The 27,798-nt window shown below is 50.6% G+C and overlaps 1 protein-coding gene across 7 annotated transcripts in view; it reads right to left on the bottom strand.

Annotated features, from left to right (window-relative positions):
* Window positions 1-27,798, bottom strand: part of Shank2 (SH3 and multiple ankyrin repeat domains 2) — a 433,832-nt gene that overhangs the window by 218,334 nt on the left and 187,700 nt on the right. For all 7 annotated transcript variants that reach the window (XM_038318246.1, XM_038318236.1, XM_038318225.1 and 4 more), the window contains exons 12-14: window positions 21,276-21,594; window positions 14,341-14,510; window positions 8,853-8,966 (exon numbers count right to left, since the gene is read on the bottom strand). In XM_038318246.1, coding sequence (XP_038174174.1) covers window positions 8,853-8,966; window positions 14,341-14,510; window positions 21,276-21,594 — 603 coding nt within the window. The remainder of the gene's footprint in view (window positions 1-8,852; window positions 8,967-14,340; window positions 14,511-21,275; window positions 21,595-27,798) is intronic.

Here is a 27,798-nt window from a genome sequence, read left to right as displayed (position 1 = left end):
GGACAAGTGTCTTAATGAAGGGTGCGGTGAAGTCACCCCCATGCTCCTGCTGGGCTTTTAGCCACAGCCAACCCACTTCTTGTGTTTCTGAAGGGAGCACTTTAATCTGCTTAAAAAAAGAATACTGGAATCCCTGGCACAGACAGGAGGGAGCCTCCATGTGCATTTGAGCAGAAAGGAGGAAATGGGATGGATGGTGGTGGAGCTGGCCCCTCTGCCTACAGGAGGCACGAGGCCCACGCCTGCCTCTTCTGAGTCACAGAGTGGATCACTAGCCATGAGAGAGTGGAAGTATTCCATGGGCCAGTGAACATCACTGACCCAAGACTTGCTTCAGGGGTGTGTGAAGAGGGACCCTTGAATCAGCAAGAAAAACAGATGAGCTGAAAGATAAATGGACCAAAGCTCCAAACTCAAGCTGGGCAGAAAAATGGACATATCAAATGAATGCTGCATACGCAGATTGGAAGTAAGCACAGTGGCTGAGAGCACAGAAGCTTCTGGGCATGGTGGCACACACCTGCAACCCCAGCAATCGAGAAACTGAGGGGAGAATTGCAGGCTCAAGACCAGCCTGGGTTATATAGTGAGATCTAGGCTGAACTAAGCGACACAGTGAGATCTTCCTCTAAAAGTTTAAATGGATGGAAGGAAGGGAAGGCGGAGGGAGGGGAGCTACTGACATTCATCAGCTGTGGCATGGAGTTTCTGTCCCTGCAGTCATCTCAGGTGACTCTACACCCCCTAAAGGATGTATCAGGTGGGAAAGGCTTGAACTTCAGGGAAGAGAGTTAATCTACACAAAGGCAAAATCAAAGTGACTTCCCCAAGGGAGCCTGCTACACCAAGAGGAGAATTGGAGAACCAAATGGAAGTTCAGGAGTGCACAGAGCAGTCAGGGACCTCCTGGGAAGGGAGGGGAGTGCTGGGCAGAGGCAGGCAGGGAGTAGAACACTCGATCTATGCCCACAACAGCACGGTTCCCCAAGCTATAGTGCCAGACTTGGTTAGCATTATCCATCTGTCATCAGGGGATCATTATCACCATTAATGTCCTCACCACAACCATCAGTAATATCACCATTAGTACTGCTATCACCATGATCCTAATCGCCCTCAACATCACCACCATCATTTACATCACCGTCACCATCACTGTGACCATCGTCACCACTATCATTAATATCACCATCACCATCATCATCACCGTCACCATCTCCATGACCATCGGCATCAACACCATCAATCAGTACAGCCCTAGCTGGAACACCACCATCACTGTCAATCAACTACGCCATCCCCACGTGAGCCACTACTGATGCTAGCACAGCCATCTCTACCTCCTAACTGCCCAACTCCACAGCTACCGAGTCACGTCATCCCCCAGGGTGGCTGACGTTCTGCAGCTACTCCAGCCTTCTCGGCGGAGGGGCAGACCTCTGATTCAGGCCTGTCTATATTCAGGTGGTGGTTCGGTACTCACTAGACATGCATCTCTCTGGCTCTCATCTGGAAAATGGGGATAATCACACCTCATTTATCCCCAATCCCAAGTTTACTTTGAAGATCACAAGGGTCACCGCTGTTGTTGTGGTACCAAGTTTTGTAGCCACGTGTTCTGTAAAGGCCCCACACCACAGGGCTGTGAGTGACCCCACAAAAATACTTAGTGACTATTGTGGGCAGTGGAACAGAGTCATCAGGAGAGCAGACGAACCCTAAGAACTGATCCAATGCCTACAGTGAGGCGAAGTTACTGGTGGCCAGGTTCCTGACCCAGGCTTATCATGACTGAGGAACTAATAGCTCTGTTATTAAAGTTACACAGACGAAGGAGAAGGCAGTGACCAATTTTCTACCTATCAAAAATCCATGCAGTTTGCAGGGGAGGCCTCTGGGTATAACGTCAGCCATCCCATGGTGCATGGAGCCAGAGTCAGGCACCATTCCGAGAAGGAAATGACTGCTGCAGAGGACTCAATCTAAGACACCAGAAACGACACCGCAGGGGACCATGCAATGGCAACTCAGGACTCGGACATCTAGGTTCAAATTCCACCTGAGACACTTTAATCCATGTGATTCTGGAATCTTCCTGCGGGTCCTGACGTCTGACATGTCCTAGCAAGAAACAGGGCTCACAGCACCGCAGGGCTCCCACTGGAGTACTCCTGACTAAGGCATGGTTAAGATGTGGTACCTTTCACCTGAGATCTGGCCATCTAGTCATCTGACCACCGTTCCCTTCTAATAGCTCTCAGATGAACAGATCCTCTATGTCTCTGGGGCTGGGAACAGGGATGGGGTAGAGCAGGCTTCAGCATGTCATAGTCTCTAGTCTTAAATCACCAGTGTTCACCGATGGTCAGGACTTTTTAATCTCAGCCACTAAACTCTGCTGGGGAGAAACAGGGCCAGCAATGTTTTTTATTTACATGCAAGATGCATCATGGGAAATGATACACATACATGCCAGCTTTCCCACACTGATTCATTTCCAGAAACCAAGTGCCAGTTTTGGAGTTCTTTCTTTCCTTTTGAGATGAGGGTTCACTATATATTCCAGGCTGGCCTTGAACTCACGGTGTAACCCTGGCTGGCACTGAACTTGTGAAAGTCCTGTCTCACCTCTGAGTGCTGGGATGACATGTGTGTGCTACTAAAGATTGGTAGACTTTATCTTAGCTTCTTTATCAACACCCACCTCTAGGGAATCCCCACTTTCAGTTCAGCTTCAGCATTCAAAGAAGGAAGGGTTCAGCTGTCACCCACTCCATCATTTCTAGCCAACAAGGAAACTGACATCTTAGAAGACAGAACGGGCACTGGTGGGTGATGCTGCTTCATATACTGAGGCAGTCGGCCTCTTTGTTGCAGCAGCTAGCATGGTTCTGCATGATACAGGTGAAAGGCTTGAGAATCTAGACAACAGTTGGCATGTTTTCTGGTCTATCACAACACTATCCTTCTACAGATATAGGGAGTCAATGGAATCACATTGTCCTTGGCGTGTATCATGTAGGACAAAGAAGTTGCTGTCCCTGACCCGAGGGGTCTGACCTTCAGGAAGCTGGGGAGGGACATGTGTATATTTAACCCAGAAGTTCTAGAGTGCTGTCTGCCTCACACATAGCCCTGCAGTCACGGGCTACTCTGCTGCCAACTCCACGGGCTGATGTGTGAGGTTAAGTGAGAGTGTGTAAACTGGGCCATGCTGCTCTCTCTCACGCACAGGAAGTGTGAATATGATGGTCATAATCCCCACTGGCCCTTGGCCATCATAAACCTTCACAAGGCACATGAAGAAATCCATCCAGAGCCACTCAGTAACCTCTGCAAGGGAAGTGTGCTGGTTAATTTTGTGTCAACTCAACACTGGTTAGAGTCAGCTGAGAGAAGGGAACCCCAATTGAGAAAGAGTCTCCATAAGATTGGTCTGGAGGTAAGCCTGAAGAGAAATTTCTTAATTAATGATTGATGTCAGTGGTGCCATCCCTGGGCTGGTGGTCCTGGGTTTTATAGGAAAGCAGTCTGAGAAAGCCATGTGGAGCAAGCCAGTAAGCAGCACCCCTCCACGGCCTCTGCATCAGCTCCTGCCTCCAGGTTCCTGTTCTGCTTGAGTTCCTGTTCTGACTGCCTTGATGATGAACAGCAACGTTGAAGTGTAAGCTGAACAAACATACATCCACACACATAAAATAATAATAATAATAATAATAATAATAATAATAATAATAATAATAATAATAATAATATAAAGATACACCAGAGTTATCATTTCAATTGGTCCTCAGCCTCTGACAACTGTCTTTAGGTGACAGGAATTCACAATCCTACCTACAGGGATAAAGTGCCCTGCGCAGGCCCCTTCTTGGTGGGTTTAGTCCTTGAGCTATTTGCCTGTTCTGCGGAATGTTCAAGAGCACTCTCGCTTTGCCATGCACAAAGACAAAGTGCTCCCACAGCTCAGGGAGACTGACCTTGTGCGGAAAGAGCGAGCTGGCTGGAAACACCGAAACAATATTTGAACCATCTTTTGGATTCTATGCATATTCAAGGTCTGCAAATTTCCAGTATCAGGGAAAAAAAGTCACAGAAAGTACTAACTATGAAAAGGGTAAAAAGGGACAAATTGGACTTCATTTAAAATTTAAAAACCTTCTCATTAAAAGACGCAATTAGAAAACAAAAAGGCAAGTCACAGACTGGGAGACACATTTACAGCAGCCCTGACAGAGCCCTGACAAGCAAGGGCTGTAAAAGAAAATCACCACATGCCCTGCACGTGAGGTAAGAACTCCAGTTAGAAATGGCAAAAACCAAACAGATAGAGACCTCCCATAAGAAGCCATGCATGTGGCAATAAGGGGGTTAAACACAAAAGCCATTGGGGAAATGCAGGCGACCCTCATAATAAGAAGCAACTTTACACTCACCAGGCTGCCACGGGAGACTGATACTATGAAAGGCTGACACCCCCAAACACTGGTGTTGAGGCAGAGCACTGGGGAAGCCCAGCACTGCTGGTGTAGGCATGAGCCGGCCTGGCATATTGGACAATTATGACACTGTTTTTCCTTCCTTCCTTCCTTCCTTCCTTCCTTCCTTCCTTCCTTCCTTCCTTCCTTCCTTCTTCCCTCCCTCCCTCCCTCCCTCCCTCCCTCCCTCCCTCCCTCCCATCCATTGGCCTTACATTTAAGTACATATTTGTGTGTGTTTATATACATCTATACAGGGGGTACTCAAGTGCACATGCATGCAGGGGCCAGAAGACAACTTCCAGTGTTATCCTCAGCAATGCTATCCACCTAGCTTTTGAAGCAGTCTCTCACTGGCCTGGAACTCGCTCACTGAGCTACACTGTCTAGCCAATGATCCTCTGTCTTTGCCTCCTTGGTGCTGTGATTACAGGTGGTGTTTCATGGGTTCTAGGGATGGAAATCAGGTCCACACAGGACATGCTACACTGACTGAGTCATTTCCCCAGCCACATGTAACAGTTTCCTATGAAACTAACCATGATCCTATCTTGTGACCTAGCAGGTTGTTACCCAGGGAAGCAAGGAGAAAGACCAGACATCTACAGTGAGACTTGTATGGCAATGCGCTCAGCAGCTTAATTTACAGCAGCTTACATAGGGGAGCCAATCAGCGACCTTCAGGAAGGCAGAGAACCCTGTGCACACACAGAAAATGATAAATAAGAAAATGCTACACAGCAACACACAAGCGACCACAACGGGACACTGCAGACACTGGCTGGATGAGTAAGTCCAGACTAGGCCTGGAATCCAGCAACAGACACAACTCCTGCCTGGCGACAGGATTCAGGAAACTGCTTGCTTCTGATGGGATGGGAGGGATAGCCAGACGGCTGCCAGGGAGAACGTTCCATCACTGTGACAAAGCTCATGAGCGAATCAGTCTATAAGGAGGGAAGATTTACAGCCAGAGGATTCAGCTCTTGCTCACTTGTCCCTGTTGCTTTGGGTCTGTGGCTACACAGCACGTCATAGGGGATTCTGTTTACCTCATGGTAGCCAGAAAGAAAAGAGAGAGGAAGGAGTGGGGTCTCAAAATTTCTTTCAATGGTCATGCCTCCACAATGACCTTACTTCTTCCCACTTAGCCCTCCTCCCCCACATCCTAAAGGTCCTAGGGTTTCCCAATTAGAGCATCACAGGATGAGGCTGAGTCTTGAGCACAAGAACTCTGTGGGTGGGAAGTCTAGAACTCTGTGGGTGGACAGTCTAGAACTCTGTGGGTAGACAGTCTAGAACTCTGTGGGTGGGCAGTCTAGAACGCTGTAGGGGCAGTTCTAGACCTCTGTGGGAGACAGTCTAAATCTCTGGGGACAGTCTAGATCTCTGGGGACAGTCTAGACCTCTGTGGGGGGGGCAGTCTAAACCTCTGTGGGGGGCAGTCTAGACCTCTGTGGGTGGACAGTCTAGACCTTTTGTTGGGAAAAGTCTAGAAATCTGTGGGGGCAGTCTAGACCTCTGTGGGGGGACAGTTTGGACATAAGCTAGAAAGCTAAGGAAAAAACATATCTCTATTGCAGCTAGAGACACAGGATTGTGCAGGTTAGAACATACTGAACCCTTTCCAGGCTCCATGTATATTACTGTATGCTCAACTACAAAAGAAATTACTAGAAAAATAGTCACAGCATTAGGAGACACAGGGCAAACAGAAGTCATGCTTATTTGCATTCTCCCACCCTGGAAGCCTAGTCCGGTTCCACTCCCATGAGCGCTGTTCCAATCCTCCCCTCTCCGACGGATGCTGGCAGAATTCGTGGCCTACTATGCTACAAAAAAAGGTGATTTCGGTCACATTTGTCAATAGCCTTGGAGAGAAGGATGTTCCTCGCAAACCCAAAAGATGCCCATGACCTAACTCCCAGAACCTGAGATGTCACCCTATTGACACACAGACACTTAACAGGCAACTGAGGTTGCAGATGGATTTGGAGCTGCCTATTAGGCAGCTTGGACCTTGCCTGCTGGGCCCTAAAGGTGACAGGGAGGCAGTGGGGGTGTGTCTGAGAGATGCAGCCAGAGAGTGGCCCCACCCACAGCTGCTGCCTCAGAAGTGAAAAGAGGCCACAGCCAAGGATGTATCCTCGAGAACCCAGAAAGTGGGAAAACAGAACCTCTCCCCTGAGGGATTCTGGAAGGAGTCAACCACACTGATGTTTTTATTGAAGCGAGGTGAGACCCCTGAGTCTCCTGACTTCCAAACAGCAAGGGGATGGATTCGTGCCACTGATGGATCTTAACAGGCAGGAAGCTATGTGATTTAACTCTTACCATACTTCGTGAGACCTGAAGGCGGTGGCACTCAGAAACAGGTGACACAGACTCACAAGATATCACCACTCCATGACATAGCTTGGGCAGTGCCAAGATCCACTCCATGCTTCCAGACAGACCAGAATGTGAGGATGGTCCTCAGGGGGACTTTGGAGCCAGCACCAAGCCAGGCACACAACTCTGTTTGACCAAGGACACCACTGCGTGGATCCGAGCAGGAACATGGAGCCTAACAAGGAATCCCCTCATTATCCCGAAAGTACCTACCATGGTACGAGTATCAATCTGTTCTGTCTGGGGACACTGCCGGTGGGGCCCAAAGAGGCTGTAGTCTCTCCTAAGGTTGACAGGCAGGTAGGCAGGGAAGGCTGCTCTTCACCTTCCAGACTATTCTAAGCCACTATTCTCCAAAAGATGAAGAAAGTAGGACTGCCCAGTGACCCCTCGTGTAACCCTAGGACTGCTCTGTTCAGGTGTAGCTCAGCCAGCATTTCCAATGAAAAGCAGAGGTTGGGGTGACCCATTGGCTCTGAGGGTGAGCATGGGAGGGGAGGAAGGGATGTCCTCACTCCAAACAGCAGGGGTCCAAGAAGATAGGCAGTGAAGACAAAGCCATAGATGGGGCAGGACAGCCTGCTTTGCAGGAGGAAGGTGGGGCCAGAACAGGGTTGAATGGAGGTTGGGCACTAGGACAGGTCAGTTGCTCTCTGGTGAGTAGTATTCTCATGGCCTCACTCGGCAAAATGTGCTACCTGCTAACTGACTGCCTATCTGCCACTCCATACTACATCACTTCCAGTCTTGTGTTCCACGGTCTGGCTGGACGGGCTGGGGATGTAGCTCAGTGGATAGAGAGCTTGCTTAGCATGCATGAAGCCTTGAGTCCAACCCTCCATTCCCAACACTATATAGCCATGGTAGTGTATAACTATTGCCCCAGCACATGAGAAGAGGAAACAGGAGAATCCGAAGTTCGAGATTGTCCTAGCCAAATGGGGAATTAGAGGCCAGCCTGTGCTACGTAAGATTATCTCAACAACAAAAACATAAGCAAGCAAACAAAAGGGCCTGGCACTGGTCCAGTGTCAGATAATACAGAATACAACCTAGCAATTGCACTTGAGCAACCCCACAGAAAGAGGCTTAGGACACATGGACCCTACTGTCTCAAGGCCAAGTTCTCAGAGAAAAGCTTTCTGAGTAACCAACAGACTCTCCAAAGCCAGGCAGGCTTGAAGGAGCCCAAAGGCAGGGGGTGCTTCACACAGCATGTGCTCCTAGACCCTCCCTGGCCCAGGCAGCCTGATCCAGGGATTCCCTGTGGAGCATCAGACAGGGAACCTCTAAATACTTTGTGAAGGGCACATTTAAGCCAAGTTCAGGGGCCACATAGACAACACAGTATCTGCAGAGGCCATGTGGCTACTTTTGGGGAACATATTATAAATGATCACAAGTCACCACAGAGTCTACTTTGTCCAAGATTCAGGTGTCTCTGCTTCCCCCAGACCTTTTCATATAAGTGACCACTGGCATCGTGATCAGAGCAATCCTTTTCCACCAGAGCAAGGTTTTTCAGCCAGGCAGGTTTGAGGAACGGCTCTAACGCATGATGCCAGGGCAGCTTTGGCTGTGAACATTGTATGGTATCCCCTGGGGAGGGTCTGGAGAGCGCCACTCACTAGTAGAAAGTGACCTGTGTTTTAATACCCAATCTGGAGGCAGAAAAAAAAAAGAAATTCACTCAACCCCAAAGACTCCTGAGGGTGACAAGGACATACACTCCAAGTTCTTGTTCCAGGTTTGCACCAGATATGCAAATGACTGCCCTTTAACAGACCCTGCACACCAACTTGTCCAGTGGTTCTGTTTAGATGACGCCCACTAGAACGGAACCAGCCAAGCCATTTGCAAGGATACAGAGAAGCCTTGGGTTTGGAATCTGGCCTTCCACAGTGTAGCCACAGCCACGTTCTTGCCACACACTCTGGCCAAGCAGCCCCCATGATTGGGCCTGGTCCTGTGAGGCCACCTTACCTGCCTGGCTGTCCCGCGGTTTGCACTGCACCTCCTCCACACACTCAGCCGGGAACCACCCGATATGGCCACGGGCGCTGCCTTCCCAGAAGCCGCCCTCGCCGATGCTCAGAACTAGAGGTAACAGAAAGGAGAAAGACATTAGTAATGGGGACAGAAGGGACTAAGCAACGAGACACCAGACGACAGGTAGAATGAGCGAGGGCTTGCACTGCCAGCAGCTTGGCAGGTGAGTAGCCTTCAGAGAACACAGTGCCAAGGGATGGGGCAGCCCAGCTCATGAATTGCTCCCATCTGCTGGGTGATGGGGGACAGTGAAGCCCTATTTTATTTCCTCCTTTGAGTGTGTGTGTGTGTGTGTGTGTGTGTGTGTGTGTGTGTGTGTGTACATACCCATGTGTACCAGGTGCTGGGGCAGGGTTCCAAGGACCTCATAGAACCCTCTAGCACCATTAGAATAAAGATTTCAGTTATGAAGGCAAAGCTGGGATGACCTGCTCAGAACAGATATGTGTTGTCTGAACATGGTTATGGGAAGGAGCTGGCTATCCTGTCTATACATCTTAATCTGCCTTGAAATTATTTGAGACTCCAGGCCCTATCGTGGAGAAACAGAGTTCCCAGCACAAGCATTTCTTCCTCATTATTCTGACCTTAAATGGCAGATAAAGATCTGCCCAGGCTGCAGATTTGAAAGAAACAGAACAGCAAACTCTGACTGTAAATTCTTGTCCAGTAATCTGAGGAAATGACCCAAATAAAAGAGACAAGCTATTTCCATGCTGACTGATACCATCATGTTTGCTTGAAGCAATTTCCTCGAAGTGTGGACTCACAGATGTAGCCTCTGCCCTCCACAGCTCAGCTAGAGGATAGTCAGCTTAGCCTCCAGCTCTGGGCCCAAGCACATCATCTTGAGGTGTGGCCCTGGGTGGAGTAGCTGGGCTGTGCAGCAAGGCCTATGAAGACACCCTCGAGCCGGGCGGTGGTGGCTCACGCCTTTAATCCCAGCACTCGGGAGGCAGAGGCCGGTGGATCTCTGTGAGTTCGAGACCAGCCTGGTCTACAAGAGCTAGCTCCAGGACAGGCTCTAAAGCTGCAGAGAAACCCTGTCTCGAAAAAAAAAAAAAAGACACCTTCGTGAGCATACCTCAGAGCCTTCAGTGTGCCAACCCTGGTGCTTCAAAGTACCCAGCAAGAAGTGCAATGCTAAGGTCAGACTGGCATCGTCCTTCTGCCATGCCACACCTTACCTGTGCCCTACGTGGGATGGCTTGTTTAATCACTGCGTGCGTCAGTTTCCTCACTTGTTAGAGAGGAATACTATGTAGCTCATGGTCCCACTGCTTGCTCTGGAGGAACCCTGAATTTAGCTGTGCGGGTGATTCCCCACAAGCACAGTCTGGGTATGGCACACAGGATGAGGCCCACAGAAAAAGCAAAAGTCCAGTGAGTACAGGCAGGTGCATACAGAGGCTGACAAGCACCTCTGGTACTTTAGGATTTATTAGCTCTGCTCTCTGGGGCATTTTAGTGACATGGGGACAAGGAAACTACAGGATGCCAGGAGAGTCAGGTAAGATATACCTGTGTGGGAATAGATATGTCCATGTAAGAGTGGTGTGCCTGGGGGCGTGTCTTATGGAAGTGGGTGTGCCTGGGGGGGCGTGTCACACGGAAGTGAGTGTGTCTGTGAGGGTGTGTCTTATGGAAGTGGGTGTGCCTGGGGGTGTGTCTTATGGAAGTGAGTGTCTGTGAGGGCATGTCTTATGGAAGTGGTGTGCCTGGGGCGTGTCTTATGGAAGTGGGTGTGCCCAGAGGGCGTGTTTTATGGAAGTGGGTGTGCCTGGGGGGTGTGTCTTATGGAAGTGAGTGTCTGTGAGGGCATGTCTTATGGAAGTGAGTGTGTCTGTGAGGGCGTGTCTTATGTAAGTGGATGTGCCTGTGAGTGCGTGTCTTATGGAAGTGGGTGTGCCTGTGAGGGCGTGTCTTATGGAAGTGGGTGTGTCTGTGTGGGATTAGGCACAACTTGCCTAATAAAGAGGGAGTCAGGCTTGGCTTCCTTGTGAATCAATGACTTATTTCAGAATAGCAAAGTGTGTTCTTGTTTAAGGCGATGTGTATAGATGAGGGAGTCTCCTCTACACAGCAGACAAAGAAATTGCACTGGGCTCGGAGCAATGAACTTGGGCAGAAGAGTCTCATCTAGGCCAGACCTGGGGACAGACAGCAGACTGGGAGGGCAAGGAACAGCTGCCTCTAAAGGCCCTGGAAGGGATCAGGGAAGAGCCAGCACTTCTGACCAGACAGAGGGCAGGATGACCACACTGCATGCCAGTCGCCCCTCCTGAGGAAGGGGGCACTTAGCGCCCAGAACCTTCTAGAAGGAAGGACCGTTCTAACCCTACACCTACCTCAGCACAGTCCTTTAAGTCACTGGTGGGAGCACTTTCTACAGGTCCAGTCTCACTATCTAGACAACAGCCACTACAGGAGGCTCCTCGCCACAGGTGTGCAGGGGTGGGAGTTCCCCTCCTAGCCTTGCCTGGGTGTGAAAACCAGCTAGGAGCATGGAGAAGTGAGGACCTGGAGGTTGATTGGGACACATCCAGGCCCAATCCACACATATGCCACCTTCCGCTTGGATTTAGCCTGGATGTTCAGTCACCCTGACCTCCTGGACAACCGGTGTTGCTGCCTTGAGGCTGCCTGTCCAGGACCAGCAGGGGCTGTACCCAGCTAGCTCCCAGTGCTACCCAGGCAATGATGAACAAGTTGGGGGAAGTGCCAAGGACCAGTTTGCTCCAAACATTGCCATGCCTGGCAATGGCTCCAGCTTCTTTGTACTTGAGAGAATGGCCATGAGAGGCACAGGCTGGGGAGGACAGGCTTGCCAGACAGAGGTGGTGGGAGGTCTTCAAAACCTGGACTTTGTTGGCCTCTGTGCTTCTGGCCTAACTCTGCCAGCTCCACATAAGTGATCTAAGGGTCACACAAGCCGTGGAGCTAGTAACACTACCAGCTCAGATGGAAGCCTCCTCCCACGGCATCTCTACAATGCTCTTCTGCAATCTGCAAAGTCAGGGGATCTGAGGTGTGTCTCAAAAGGTCACAGTACTGATGTGAACAGCATCTATCCAGAGCTATGGCTTCCTATGCACACGCTATGTTGATAGGGCTAGAAATAGATTCTTGTCCAGGGAGGGTCACACTGTAAGGGCATGTGTGTGTGTGTGCGTGTGTGTGTGTGTGTGTGTGTGCGGTGTATGTGTTCATACAGATGTGCACTTGTGCATGAAGTGTATGTCTAGTTGTGTGGTTTACATTAGGTGTCTTCTTTATTCACCTTCCTGCAGTACTTTTTGAGACAAGGTTCTCTCATGAAACCTGGGGCTCCCCAATTCTATTAGACTGATTGGCCAGGGGCGCCAGATTCAACCAGTCTTTGTTCCTCAAGTGCTGGGATTTCAGGTGCATGTTGCTGTACCTGGCTTTTTACATGGGGACCAGGAACCTGAACTCAGGTCCTCCTGCTTGCTCAGCAAACACTTTACAGCTGGAGCCCCAGCCCCAGCAAGGATGCTCTAAGTACCATTTGTGGTGGACCTGAGAGAACGCTACAGATGAAGTTGTCAAGGAGCCACCTGCCCAGCAACCAGAACACTGCACCTGCAAAGTCTGCATCCCGTGTATTGCTGGTGAGTCTGACATACCATGTGCCTGTTGTAAGAGCAACCCATATCACCGACTTGTACAGGAAAAGGGCCTGGCCCATGGTGGGTGGTAAAGCTGAAATTTAGAACCATAGCCCACATGAAGATTTTAATTCTTGCATTAAACTACATTGACACAGTCCAGGGACCTTATGGGCACAGTGAACAAGGATTCTATTAGACCCCAGAGTAGAGAACAATTCCAAAGCCTAATAATGCAAACAGCCACCATCAGAAGGGCCTAGCCCTTGCAGAGGTACTCGGACTCTACTGGAATGCTCCCTTGCTTCAAGAGCAGGAAGGGAGCTTTACCAGAGTCCCTATTTCCCCAGCTCCATACCGGGCGGGGCAGCATCCCACAGTGAGGCCAGCAGTGTAGAGAAAAGCCCACAGTGTAAGAACTGGAAAAGAGCAGAAAGTTGGAACTGGAACCAGACCCTGAAGACAGTGAGGACAGTCCATGCCAGGGAGAGGGCTGACGTCCAGCACACAAATGAGAGTTACTGGGTACGTGAATGAGGAGAACAAAGCACGTCCTTGAGAGAAAGGCGAAAGCGAACGGGGGAGTGTAGACGTTCTGCATGTGCTTGCTGCTGTAATGATCACACTGGGATCTTTAACGCCGTGTGCACGCCAAAGCCACGGTGCTGCTGTTGTAAAACAACACATGTAGCCAATGAATAGAAACCCCAGCAGAGTCCTAAGAAGGCGCCGCAATGAGAAAGAAACAATTTAAAGCTCACGCTCAAAAAGTGCAGAAAACATCATTTTTAAAATTATGAACCTCACAGGAGGAATGAGATGGGGGAAGGGGGCTTCGGAGGAAAGAGTAAGTGAACTTGAAGGAGAAGTGAACAGGGCACTAGGGACCTGTTAGAGGCACAGAGGCACAGAGGTATGGAAGCTGAGTGCCCGGGCTGGGAAAGGATCGGGTACACACTCTCCAGAACTCCCCAGAGCCTCACAGTAGCCCCAGGTGAGTGCACAGACCAAAGAGATTACGTATCATTTGCTGCGGGCTGAACAATGACCAGGTGGGGAGGGCAGGGTCAGAAGCCACCTGCCACCTCTGTTTCACCTTTTGTCCAGAATTAAGGCCTGGGCCTGTTGGTCAATGAAAGGTCTGTCTTGCTCCACCTGTGAGTTTTATCTTCTGCTATGTGGCCCCTGAAGTCCCCACCTGCCTCTTCTCCAGGTACTTCTGTGACCTTCAGCCACAGGCTTTCAAGTCACCACCACCTCCTCTCTCCACACTTTACCATTATACACGCTTTCCTGTCGGGCTTCATAGACTCCCCTCGCCTGTACAGGAGGGATCACCGGATCCCTGTGACTCCTAGGAGAATGTTGGGCTCCTCAGCTTGTTCACAAAAGTCTTCAGAATTCTGTCTGGAGAATTCCTTTCACCTGGTTGATTTCCTCTGCTCATCAAACCTACGCCTACGCCACGGGCTGCCCCAATCCCACTTTCTCATGGGGTTTTCAGGATGGAAAGAAACTTGACTCACTGGGCCCCAGTTTAGCTCTTTCCTGTACTTCCTACAATAAACCCAGGAGTGTGTGGGCATCTTCCATCCCTAAAGACCCAGTGCTAGGGACACTGAATGACAGGGACCAGTGAGAGTCTCTCTGTCGTCCCAAGAGTCCACACTTCTCATAGCAGACCCTGCTGAACTGATGCCTTAGATTCTGCCCTGACTTCAGAAAACTCACCACCTTGTTTCACGGAGGCAGAGAGGCCCTGCCTTTCCCAGAAGCAGAAGACAAAGACTGACCTTTGACTCTGTCACCTCGATGAAGGGGGATCTCGCCGTCGACTTGGGGTTGGTATGGCTTGATGGCGACGAAGAGTCTCCCGGGCACCGCACTATACAGCTTCCTCCTGGGCCCTGGGTACTCAAAGGTGGAGAGGGAGTCCTTGTTGGCACCAGGAGTGAAGGGCGACCTGAATCAGGCAGCAAGGAATAAAAGAGAAGAAAGTCACACTTTGTCAACCACAGCCAATGCAATCTATAAACACTGGGCTAAGAGTGGCCCTGCTGGTACCTGTGCGACCAGATAGCAATGACAGATGTGGGCCAGGGATCCGTCTGTCCTGAAAAGACTCAAGAGAGCCCAGTGGTTGTCCTGCTGGGCACATCCCCAAGAACACAAAGCAGGGTCTCAAAGGGCCATTTGCACCTCATGTCCCTTGCAGCATCATCCACAGCCCAGGTGGCCACAGATGGATGCTGGATGAACAGCACACAACCACCCACGCAATGGAACATTGTTCAGTCAGTAAAAGGATGTTCTGACACTTGCCACAACAGGGATGAACCCTGGGAACATGATGCTTGACAAAGGCAGTCACACAAGACCATAAGCTGTGTGAGTCCATCCCTATGTGGTCCCCACTGTGAGATCCATAGAGATAGACAGTAAGAAGGAGTGTCAGTGGTTCACAGAGAAGATGGAAAGTTCTGGAGATGCATGGTGAGAACGACTTCAGGATGTTGTGACCACAGAGCTGGGCACAGACACTAGAGAAGACAGGAAATCTTGTGAGGGTCTTACTACAGTAATGAAAGCAAGTGAGGTACTGCCATCGGGGAAGCCCTCGCCGTGTCTTTCCAATTCACTGTGAGCATTGCTCACATTGGTTAGGACACACATGGAATCTTCCACCAAACGTGCTTTTGACCATGCGCATCCTTCTGGCCACTTCCTTACATCAGCAGTTTGTACTGAATTCATGTTCCAGGCCCATTTCCCCCAATAGCAAGAAGTCTTACCCTTTCCCAACAATGGGAAGCAGAGGGTGAGGGTCTGCACATGAGGCAATCTGTGGAGTCCTCACCATGAGGCATAGTAAATTCCAACGGGTGATGGACTGACTGTCGCATGCTGGGGACAAGTGCTCACCCACGTCCTAAGCAGGGATTACCTCAAGATGTCTTCCTGTCACTTTTTTGGACACAAACATGACCACATAAAGAAACATGCCAGGATGTCAGACAAGATCCCAGAGCTTTCTCGCCAGGAAGGCAACACCTTCACAAGGCTGGAACCTTCCAAGAGGGTACTGGCCAAGGGAAAAAAGTGGTCGTTTAAAGCATAGGAGAGGGTTCCAAAGTGAGAATAGGACCCCAAATCCCCAGCTCTGGTCTCTGAACCTACAGATGCTGTGGCCTCCAAACAAACAAGAGTGGGTTTGAGCTCTGTGCAAGGAAAGGAAGGAGCCACTTAACACAAGGACCAGTAGAAAACGGGCTCAGAGGGAATTTCTCGAAGCTGACAGGATGCTCTTTGATTAGCGAAGGTGAATTTCTGTCCTACTTTCAGTTCTGTTGTGTGACAAAACACTCTGACAAGAAGGCAACATGGGGGAAGGAGGGTTGATGTGGCTCACGATTCTGGGTCACAGTCTAGTACTGCAGGGAAGTCAAGACAGGAGCTTCAAACAGCTAGCACAACCCATCTAGTCAAGAGCTTAGAGAAATGAACACATCCAGTTTTCTCCTCTCTCATCCAGCCCGGGACCCCAAGCCTAGGGAATAGTGCCATCTTTGTCTGCCCACATCAAATAAGACAGTGAGAAGTCATTCCTCACAGGCACACCTACCCAGCCCTACCTAAGCAATCCCTTATTGAGACTGTCTTCCCAGCTGCCTTTTATGCCATGTTACCCATGTATAAGGCCCTGTGGTTTAGGATACTCTTACAGAACTGCAAAGGTGTGATCTGTTATATTTAATTGTACCTCTTACTTTATCTGGTCAATAACCCATGGGTTCTTACTTTTCCAACCAGAATCACCATGGGATCCGGCCACTGGACCCTGATTGATGTCTTCGAGGGACCCCGTCTACAGACTTGAAATTGGGGCTGTGGCATGTTAAAGTTAGGACCTCACTTACAATGCTGGTGAGGATGAATGGGGACTGAATGTGCAGGGCCTGGAGACATGCCTGGGCTCTGTGGACCCTGCAGGAGGTGGAAGGCCGCATGTAGCTGGGGTCCATCCCCACAATGCACCCCCAACATGCTCAGGGTTTTCTAAATCATAACTATGGATGCAGTCATTACAGAATTCTGGAGGCAGAGGTACCTGAGTGGGCTATGTGACCAAAAGGATGCCAAGGGTAAGGTGGAGATAGAGGACAGGGCATGACTTCTTTGCAAATCCTCTTTTTGCCTTGTCAGCCACATATTGGGGCTTTATGGATCCATCCATCAATATATCTATCTATCTTTCCACATATCCACCCATCCATCCTTCCACCCATCCATCCATTCATCCATCCATCCATCCGTCCGTCCGTCCGTCCGTCCGTCCATCCATCCACTTACCAACATGGTAATCCACTATCCATCTGCTTAGCCATTATCAACCACCTGTTCATCCACTCATCTGCCCACCTTTCTGCATAACCCAATACCATCTTTTCACTCACACACCCAGATTTGAAGAAATGTTGCCTGAAGCCCCGCTGACCCCCATTATCAGATATTGGACAAGTCAGTGAATCTCGTAAAGCCTCAGTTTCCCCGTCATGAGGGATGATGAAAGTGAATCAATAAGAATCCATTCCACAGCATGGTGCTATGGCAAACTGCAAACGGCAAAGCAGATTCACGGAGTGATGGGGTACGCTAGCTAATGCAAGCCAGTGCCTGAATGTTATTCCAGACACAGGCGTCAACGTAAACACAGTCCTGGCTCTCTTGTTTTCTAGTTCACTCTATAGACAGTTAGCTCTGAGCCCTCAGTCTGGAGGCCTGAGAAGTCTCCAAGAATAGGGGTAGGGGGATCATTGATCATGGACCAGGGTACGCACACACAGTAAAAGGTTCACTGGGAACGGGTGGTCCCAAGCAGGTGTTGAAGCATCTTAATAATCACTACTAATTCGAATGTCATGAACTCCCCTGCAAGGTAGCAAGTAGAAGCATTGAACCCACTCCCCAGATGGGAGAGAGGTTCCACAAATTATGACCTCACATGGAGGAAGATCAGTGCGATCCTTGCATCCTGATGCTCTATCCTGCAGTGTAGTAAAAGACAGGAAAGACTGCACATCAAGGGAAGGTATCTTATGAACGGTGCCTTCCTGCTGAGGGACCATGCTTTCCTTCGAGCTGCCTTGAGCAACAGTAGAGTCACAGCCCCTCTACAGCCCCAGGTAAGTGGCAGTCTCCGATGTGCAGGCCTGAGAGGCCAAGCTAGGACAAACACAGTGTGAATGGTTCAGCAGCTCCCCAGCCCTGGCATCTGTGTTTCCATCCTGTTCTGGCCAAGAGCAGCCAGATGGAGTACCAGCCAACTTGTTTTCGTCTGAGGGTTAGATTGCTGGAGATTCAGTACCAGAAAATCAACGTTCTGTTCTGGGGGTAACTGGGAAGGGTAAACTGGGCCATTTCCCAGCTACCCTGTGTGTACAGGAACTACCCACACACTGCGCTCTCTTCATTCATTCAATCCTCCATCAGTTACTCATTCATCTATAACTTCCCGGGTGGCCCATCACAGGGTAGCACACACATCTGAGCACAGAAGACAGGAAAGGCCGCACAGAGTGAACCAGAGCGCACTCCAACCAGGTATGTTTCTGCTAAGACTAGGGTGACAACCAAGATCAAGGTTTGAGTGCACACACCCTGTCTAAGCTAGGGTGAGGGTCAGGCAGTGCAACTGAGGCCACGGAAGGTGTCTGGACGAACATGTGGCAAGTCAGAGACTAGCGCACCATGACTGGCAGTAAGGTGGGGCCAGAGTGGTCCAAGGATGGAGGTGGGACATTCTATAAGGAGGCAGGCACTGTGTTTGCTCTTGGGAAGATAGGCGTAGGGTTGATGCGCAGAACCAAAGAAATCCAGATATGGCCAGGAAGAGTCACCGAGCAGAGGCTGGGCTAATGGAGGGTTGGGCTAATGGAGCTTGTAAGCGCTGCTAGCTGGGGCTTGGGCATAGGAGATGGCATGTTCGGCACACAGGGGCTTGTGTACTAGCTGTGGATGAGCCACGTTAGCCATCATTGCTGTGCTTATAGACTCGACACATGCCATCCTGCTCTTTCCTGGGCATTTGGGACATAAAGGAAAACACACACCAAAACCAGGAAGCATAGGAGGTTTATCCCAGGACCTTAGTTTGCCCTGCCTGCAGCTGCCCATCCCCAGGACTTGCCATCATTCAGCAGGCCGAAGACAGTGCTTCAGGAGGGGCTAGGATGCAGGCGGGATAACCAGCTGTCAGTGGTCAGACCCACTGTATCTTTGAGGGTGAATAGAATGAGGGGCTCACCCAACTTACAGGTGGGAAGTGGGGTACCAGTACTGTGCTGACCATGGAGGAGTATCTCCTTTGTCCAGGTGGCTCTAGTTGGGTGGGAGAGGGTTCTGCCTGTGTATAAGGCCAGGTTCACCCCAAATCCAGAGCCCTTCACTCTGATAATGGCTGCTCTGAACATGGGTTCTTTCCTATGTTTTCCCATTCTCTGCTGAACTTATGGGGTCTCATCCCTTCTTGATACTCACTCATTTTCTATCAGATGACTCCAACCCTCCAGAGAGTAGCCTTAGCTGTCCCCAGGTCTGAATCCCATCTTATGTGAAGCCAGTGTTGCTATCAACCTGTCTCCCTCCTGTGCAAGGTGGGGAACACACACATACACCTGCACACGGGGAGTGCCCAGTGCAGAGGGCTTTAACTTCTGCACTCAGGTAGGTGTGGCCTGTCAGAGGAGCCAAAGACTACTGCACTCTGCAGAATACACAAGGAGAAGTGGTGTCTGGACCCAGAGTCCACAAGCAGCCAGGATGTGCCTGCCCTATGGAGATCACCCTTCACTGGGCCCCACCTACCCTAACCATAAACCTGGTAGTCTTACTGACATTGTACTGATGGTGTCTGAGTGACATGCTTCCACACATTAGGTGTGGGTGACAAGAAAGTGGCCAGGAAGAGCAGGACTTAAACCCCCCCTCTCTCTCCTCTCTTTCTCTTTCATCCTCCCTCCCTCATTCCCCCTCCCTCATTCCTTTTTCATCCCTATCCCTTTCCTCCCATTTCTGTTGGAGCAGCCCAGGGATCAGGATGCCAGGCAGGGGAGGGAGCCCTTTTCTCTCGTCACTGAGGTCACCATGTCTCTGCTCCACCGAGGGTAGGATTTAGTGTGCAGATCCCCATGTTCCTATGGATCTAGAGGGATAACATATGGGTAGAAGCAGGCCAGAGCCACAGGGCAATCTGACTGTCACCTTCACACCTGTGTCTGATAGGCTGGGATGGACAAATTGGTTACCCCAGAATCTCCTAGGGCCTACTAGACTGTCCTGTGTGCTCTGAAGTCCATGGCTCATCTAGAATGTTTTATGGTCTCTGAGCAACTTGCTCTGCAATGTGAGATCCTTGTCTCAAGAGGGTGTCCTTCCTGATACCAATCGAAGACCTGGTGTTTGTTGGGGGAATACATGGTGATGTCAATGTCACTATCCACCTCACGACCTGAAACCCCAGAGATGGGTGGGACTTGGGAAAGGCAACCTGACCCAGAGGAACACAACTGGTGACGGGCCAAGGATACCACTGTCTCCCCGGTGGTCTCACCAGCACCAGGCCTTTCTCCCTGCCAAAGCAAAAGTCACTCAGGAGAAGAAAGACAGTAGTGGAATGTCCCCGTGAAGAGCACAGCTAGACCAGCCTGTGATGTTAAGCACTCTTCTACATCTGGGCAGCTGAGAGAGGCCTGGACGTATTGGACTGTCCCACCCACCTCCCAGGGTTTCCATAGGGTAAATGCAAATCTCCAGGATGGGCTCAGGATTGGGACTCAACTGTGCCTCTGGGTGCCACTAGAGGGTGCCGTCTCTGGAGAGGTGAGCACAGAGACCTGTGCTATGTAGGCCCAGGGCAGAGACTGTGGACAAGCACACCGTTTCCCACTCTTTCTGGGTCAGACTGTGCTAGGTAGGACAGGGCGAAGAAAATCAAAAGGGAAGGGACGGAGGAAAAGGAGACAGAAGATACTAGGGAACGGAGAATGGAATCCTCCAGTGAAGACAGGACCATGGCAGGTGCCTGTCCGCATCCCGTCATCCTCCACTACCTGCCACAGGGATCACAGGAAGCCAGAAGATCCATTTGTGCTGCCTTGAATCTCTCTGCTGGCCACCAAACATGGCCTCAAGGCTTCCATATGAGATGAATCCCGAAGAGTCTCTTCTCTTGGCTAAGAAACTCGGGAAGGCATAGGTGTGTCTGAGAGAAGGACATAGGGATTCAGGTCCCCTCCTGGCTGTGTAGGTTGGAAGCCCCTTTCCTACAGAAGGTCCAGGCTGTGACACCCTTAGCCTGGTCCCTTAGCCTGCCCCATTCTAGTTTGCTTCAGAGGTGGGTGGAGGGACTCTGAGCCCCTGCTATGGTGAACAGATTGTACTTCAAGCTGTATGACACCACAGACTGTACTCTCTATCCTGGTTCCCTAAGCCATTTCACGTCAAGAACCAAGGAGTCAAGGCATTGGAAAGGACATAAGGCCCCTGCACAGCTCAGCATCCTCACCCATGCTGAAGAATAGCCATCAAGGGTACCAGGCTAAGCAGAGAGCCCTCAGGCTCAGAGAGCAGAATACAGCCTCAGTGTTTTCTGGGGTAGCCTAAGTTGAGAAACATGTATGGCTAACTGTCTCCCATAAGAGCCCATGCCCACTACCCAGCTTCTCCTTACCCCACATGCCAATGTGGCTGTGGCCTCTTGCCATCCTCGCCAGTGCCACCGAGCCTGTTGAGTGAGGGGGAGCGACTGCGGGGCCCTGGGACATAGCTTCCAAGGCTCTTCGTGGCTCCATCGGGCTTGCTGGGTGTCTGCTGCAGTAGCTGGGGTGAGAGGCTTCGGTGGGAGGTGGCTGCAGAACAGACAGCCCATTCCGGTGCACCAGCATGGAGGTTGTTGTCACTATTGGAACGTAGAAGAACTCTGGGGGCAGCCAATGTATTGGGGGGCCGCCGCCTGCGGTTGGAATAAGCTGGGGCCTCTCGGAAGGGCACTGGGTTGAGGAGAGAAAGAGAGAGGCAGATGAGTAATGCCAGGGGATAGGGACACAGGGAGGCCAGGTCTGCATGCATCCAAGCCCCCGTGCAAAACAGTGATAGGTCTCAAGGCTTGATGCAAGATCTGCTGCTGGGCTCCCCAAAGCCTGACTCACCCCCGACATGAATGCAGAGGAACACTGAAGCATATGGAAACTCAAGCCAGGGCCTCGATGGAAGGGACTCAGGGTCAGGCCTTCCATCAGGCCAGCCCATGCCTTCAGCAGGAAGACACAGCCATGAAAACAGGTAAGGACGGGCTTCCCCATGTCACTAAGCATTAGGACACTACATGAATCATGAGCATCCCCTAGAAACCAGAATAAACCTCTGCAATGGGCAGAGCTGTGTGTCCGAAGTTCATACGCTAGGGTATAAACCAGGACCTTAGGATGTGACCACTTGTGGAAAGAAGTCCTTTACATGGGGTGATTACATTAAAATGGGTCACTAGGATGACCTCATGCGACAGCAATCATCAGAATCCAGAGATTAGGATCCCGATACACAGAGGATGACATACAGAGAAGACATCTGTAAGTCACAGACAGACCTCATGGAATCAGCCCTGTGTCACTTTAAGCTTGGGCATTCAGCATCCAGGATGGGGACTAAGGGGCATTTCAATTTTTATGAACCACTTAGGCCCACAGACTTAGTCATGGCTTTCCCCCGCAAGGGAAGCCAGTCACTTCCCCGCCCCCATCACCTAGGTAAAGGAGACCACAACACCTCAGAATCTTCCCTTTCTTCTCCCAGCAAGTGGGGCCTAGCATTATGCAGCAGTAGCAGGTGGCCTCACTTCACTGAGCGTCTCATGAAAAGGTCTAGACAGAGCTGGGTCCTCACACTCCCGAACCCAACACACCCAGGGACTCAGCTAAAGCAAACCTGGGCACCTAAAGGGATGGCGTTCACGCTGAAGTCACCCAGAGCGTTCAGCTGCTTGGTCAATAAAAGAAATCAATCTCTACAGAGTCTCTCAGGAGCGGCCCTCCATGCTACAATGACAGTGACAGTAGCTGCCCTCTCCTTGATGGCCAGAGACACTGCATCTCCTAGCCTCCTGATGCCCAGGGAAGCCTTACTACAGGATCTCTGCCCCTACATCCTTAAAGCCTGTGCTGCCCAAAGCTAGGGCTTCATTTTGCAGACAGGACCCTGTGAAGCCAGAGAACCAGGGCTTCCGGGGAACTGACCTGGTTAAGAACCCTGACATCAAAGGAGAAGCAGAACACCACAGTTCAGGACAGCCTATGGTGTCAGCTGCCCAAGGTCAGAAGTCAGAGGTGGGCACCTCACAGAGAGCTAAGATTCCTGCTCCGTCACAGAGTCCACAGCCTTCTACTCATCTGGACATCAGAATTATGAGGATATAAGTAGTACTAGAATAAGTAGTTCAGGCACAGTTAATGGGAACGGAATGGCTCTGGCAGACTTTACGGGGTCAGAGATGGCCCTGCAGAGCTCACAGGAACAGAGGTGACCTATGTACAATTCACAGGGACAGAGGTATCCCTAGAGGAGCTCATGGGGACAGAGAAGGCTCAGGCATAGCTCAAGAGGTGACCCCAGCAAAACTCACAAGGATAAAGGTGGTACTGAAAGAACCCACAGGGACAGAGGTAGCATCAACACTGCTCATGGGGACTGAGTGGCCTGGGCAGGCCTTCTAGGGACAAAAGTAGCCCCAGCATAGTTCACGGGATAATTCTGAGAGTGCTCTTTCAGCTCAGCTGTGACTTAAGACACTTCTCTGTCCTAAGAATCAGAGATAGATGCCAAGCGGGAAGCCATATGGCAGGGGAAGAAGCTGTTGGACTTGGGGTCATTTGACGTATAAAAGGGAATCCTCATCCCTCCAGTGGTCATTGGCATGTCTCATGCAACCTGCTTCCTCTGCAAGCTTTTGATGGGGGAAGACGCTCACCAAGCCATTGGCTATGTGCTATCTCACTCCCAGTTTCTCCAGCATGTGACTCACAGGGGCTGGCCAGAGACAGACCAGGAGCACCAAAGGCTGGAAGTCTCTGCTTTGGAGCCAAGAGCCTGTGTTCTTGAAGAGCTAGGCATAGAGCCCCAGAAGCCCAGCTCCAAGAGAATCATAGCCAGGTCAGGCTATCAGGTGTGTTTGGCTGGGCACAAAGGAAACCTTACTGATGACGTTACCCTGAGTAGGACCTTGAGAAGTCTCAGAGTGTTCACCATGGAGTCTATAATTGTTACCAACAGAGAGTCTGTGGTCCTCTTGGGACTTACAGAGGCAAGGGATTTAAAGGGCCATAAGGACAGGTGACTCCGCTATCCCAGCAGGTCTCATCTGTCAATCACTGAGATCGGGGGCTGGCATACTCTTTTGGTGTGAAAGCCAAAAGACTGGAAGACATGGAGAGGATAAGACGGTCCCTGCACCTTGGGGCTTCCAGGAGTACTCCTTGGGTGATGCACCTAGAATGTATCACACGGCTCCAAGACCCGGACATGCAAGTACCCTGAGACTGTGCATCTGTAGAGACACCCATCCCTAACAGTACAGTTGATTGCATCCCTGACTGTGTAACCAGTAAGGCATTAACACCCTTAACGGCAAAGTGGGTGGTTTGGGGAGGGAACTCAATGTCCTTCCCATTGGGAAGATAAATTCTGTAGAAAAGAAAAGTCCATAGAAACACAGAATAGAGATAGCATTATTTAACACTCTGGGATTCATGTCATCCATGGGTTCTAAAAATCGAAGTCCCACATGGCAAATTTTGGTAAGCCTCATTAGAAAAAGAAACAAGTCTATTCTATTTCCATTCCAAAGGAAGGAGGGGGCAGGATGTCCTCACGCAGGCGAGGCCATGCAGGCAGGGTCATAGAATGAAACAGCCGGGACATTTATACACATTTCACCCCAAAGACCAGGCAAGTGAGTCAAATGGACCCACACAGGTGACATTAGGGTGAATGTTTTAATGAAAATCGCTTTGCTTAATGGCCAAACCTCTCATCAAATTAGTTTCTCAGCTGCTGAAATATCTCTGGTGTTTAGTTCACAGTGAGCTTGGGTGGAAAGTGAGCTTCCTAATTTTCTTAAAGTCACCTCTTTGGAAACCTGGTTTCATCAGAGAAAGAGCTTGCCGTCTGACAAAACTCTCTGACTGGGACCATACACGCAAAGGATGTTTTTTTTTCATAAAGTGTTAAAAATAGCTTCTTTCCTGTCTGAAAATGATTAATATGCCACCCAACGGTTTCCTTCTTTCAGGCAATCTGCAAGCCCTTAGGTGGGTGGATATTTTCTTAGCTGTCTTACATGCATTTATTTATACAGTTTTTTTCTTCCCCACAATAATATTCATACAAGGTATGATAAAGAGGGATTCTTCATGCACCCCATGGCTTCGCAGCCAGGGACAGCCAGGCAGAACTGGCAACTGGCACTGGGAGAAGATGCTATGGGTGCACCCAGCCATGTGCCCTGACCCTCCTTAGCAGGTGCTCACATTCTCCAGGTGTCCTGGAGGATGAAAGCCAAACTTCTTCTATTTTCCCTAGGACCTAGTTTCCCAATGTGCCCTCTGGCACAGGCTCTCTGGATGAGATGTTCTGGAATGCAGGTCCACCAGAGGCTGGTGCCTCAGGAACACACTAAAATACAAAGGCACCTTCATCTGTGTTAATCTTCCAGACCCGGTTAAAGCCAAACCAAATCACAAAGCTGGGGCAATTATTCCTTGAGCGATGAACCATAACCAGCAATTTGAGGAGGCACCCGGGTCCCCTCTCCCCACAGAAGCAGCCCACAGCTGCTCGCTAGGCACCCCACGCTTCCTACAGCTTTCTCCTTACCTTCCTTCTTGGTGAAGGCATTTAACAAAGACTTCATTTTCCCTGTGACTTTGGCAGCAGTCCGCTCATTATATAACCCTCTCGGCGGGCAGGAAGGCTAGGCGCGCAGCCCGGCCCCTCGGAGCTGGCGCGGCTGGGACCCGGCGAGCAGTGGCGGGCGTCTGGGCGCTCTGCAGCCCCAAGCATCGCTGGGCATGCCAGACCCAGCGTGCTGGTGACAAAGCCCACCCCATATTCTGACTGTCAGCTGGGAAGCAACTGTGCGCAGACTGAGGCTGCTCTCAGAACCGGCTACCTCTGGCGGCGATCCTCATGTGAGCAATGCCACTCTGCTGGGCGAGCAAGCAGGGCATCGGGGAAGCAGCACCACGCAGGGTTAACATGGAGCAGGCGACTGCGCGCGAGCTGGCGTCCAGGAGACACCGGGAGGCATTTGTGAGCCGGAGCCCCAGTTATCCAAGGAAACCCGGCTTCTGCCGGGTGCTCCGTGCGCCTGTGGCTAAATATAAAGTGCTGTGCTTTTTCTTTTTTTCTTTTCTTTCTTTCTTTTTTTTTTTTTTTTTTTTTTTTTACATTTTTAAAGAAGAAGCCAAATCTATTTGTCAGCTAGCAGATGTAAGAAAGTCAAGGGGGAAATATCTACATTTCAAACAAGCCACCAAAAGATCCCTGACACCTGGGTAGGCATGGTAGGATTCAGGAATCCTGACAGTGACCTAATTCCCTTTGAAAGAAACAGACACAAGTGGCATTACTTCTCTGGCCCTCCCCATTCGGATAATGACCCTGGGAAAGCAGGGCTCCGCCTCCTACTGCTTACATTTGCTTTTTGGGTGGAGGGAGTGGGAAATAATAACTGACCAGGTAGTCAGAGATAAAGCACCCCAGTTTGGGGGCAGTTGGCAAAAGTGGGCCCTTCAGAGCTGTTTCCCCACATGCCTCTGGCATTCACACCCCAACAGAAGTCTAGAAGCAAGGAAAAATCTCCCCAACTGCTGCCTTGAGAAAGTTCTATCTGTATAGCAAACAAAGCGTGATGGGGGGAGCAAGCAAAGGTGGTTAGAATGGGGAATGACGTCCATGCCAGGGTGAAGGTGCTTCCAGAGCAGGAGCAAGTGTGAGGGTCAGACATTGCATGGGGTACATCTGCCACTGGGGCGGTAATTAAGTGTGAGCTTCTGCGGTTGCTAAGAGAACAGCTTCCCAAACCCAGGGGGGTGGGGGAGGAAAGGAAAAGGAAGAGACAGGAAAAAGCAACTGGAGCACTGAATTCAATTCCATATGGCTGACACAGTTTATGTCAACAAAAATGGTGGCGTAAGAGCAGGCTGGCATGCCCAAGCAGTGGCACTTTCCTTCCTAAGCATGCTTAGGATGGCCGACGCTGTGCCAGGCGTTGTCTGGGTTCTGGGAAGGGAGAGACTGTGCCTGATTCACTATGTGTGTCTGTGTGTGAGCTTCATGTCGGCTGAGCATTTAAACATCATTTCCATTGGGCCCACACGGTCGTCAGCCATGTCAAAACCGCCCGGGTGACATCCTCCCCTGTAGTATCACAGTCGGGTGGCTTCAAAACGGCTCCTGAGACTTGTGCTGGCTTAGAGATGGAGCAGCTGTCTAGTGCTTATTGCAACATCATGCATGTGGCTTCTGCAGCCACTTGGACCTTCTGAGCAAGGCTGAGCAATTTCCAGGAGGACCTCTGCCCAAAGTATCACCCATGAGGATGCAGCTTTCAGGGATGAACTACAGACAGAGTAGGAAAGTTTCAACATGGAGGTTCCTAGATCATCATGGAGGCCAGACTGGGGTGGTGACAGCAGTGTCTATGCATACAGGAAGCCCCATATCACATGCCAGGGACCCTGCCAGTCATGCCCCTCAGCACATGGGCTCAGAGGACTCGCCAGAGCTCTGGGAACTCTCTGGGACACCAGCGATGCTCAGTGCTTGTTCCATCTGTTGGAGATCGATATCTTCCAGAAAGCGCAAAGCTGCACCCAAGCCAAGTTTCCCTGCCACCCACTGCTCTGGCAACTCCTTGGCCACTGTGTGATACAGAGTGTGTGCCCACAACTCTGTTGTGAAGCCAGAGGCCAGGCTTTGTGCCAGTCATGCCCCGCCTCCAAGATCCTACATCTGACACTGACCTTTGGTGGAGGTGGAAGGAGACCTCGTCCCTGGACACGCTATACCCTCTCTGAATCAAGGAGATGACAGAAAATGACAGAACCTTCTTTCCCACACTGGGTCTCAGATATGTCAAAAGACCAAGGGATATGCAGGTCTCTATCCCATCTTCCCTGAAGCAGAACCCCAAACTCCCA

This window comes from Arvicola amphibius, chromosome 1 (assembly GCF_903992535.2).
Source record: "Arvicola amphibius chromosome 1, mArvAmp1.2, whole genome shotgun sequence".
Classification (NCBI taxonomy): domain Eukaryota; kingdom Metazoa; phylum Chordata; class Mammalia; order Rodentia; family Cricetidae; genus Arvicola; species Arvicola amphibius.
Note: the sequence above shows the minus strand (reverse complement) of the source record. Positions and strands in the feature narration are given on the sequence as shown.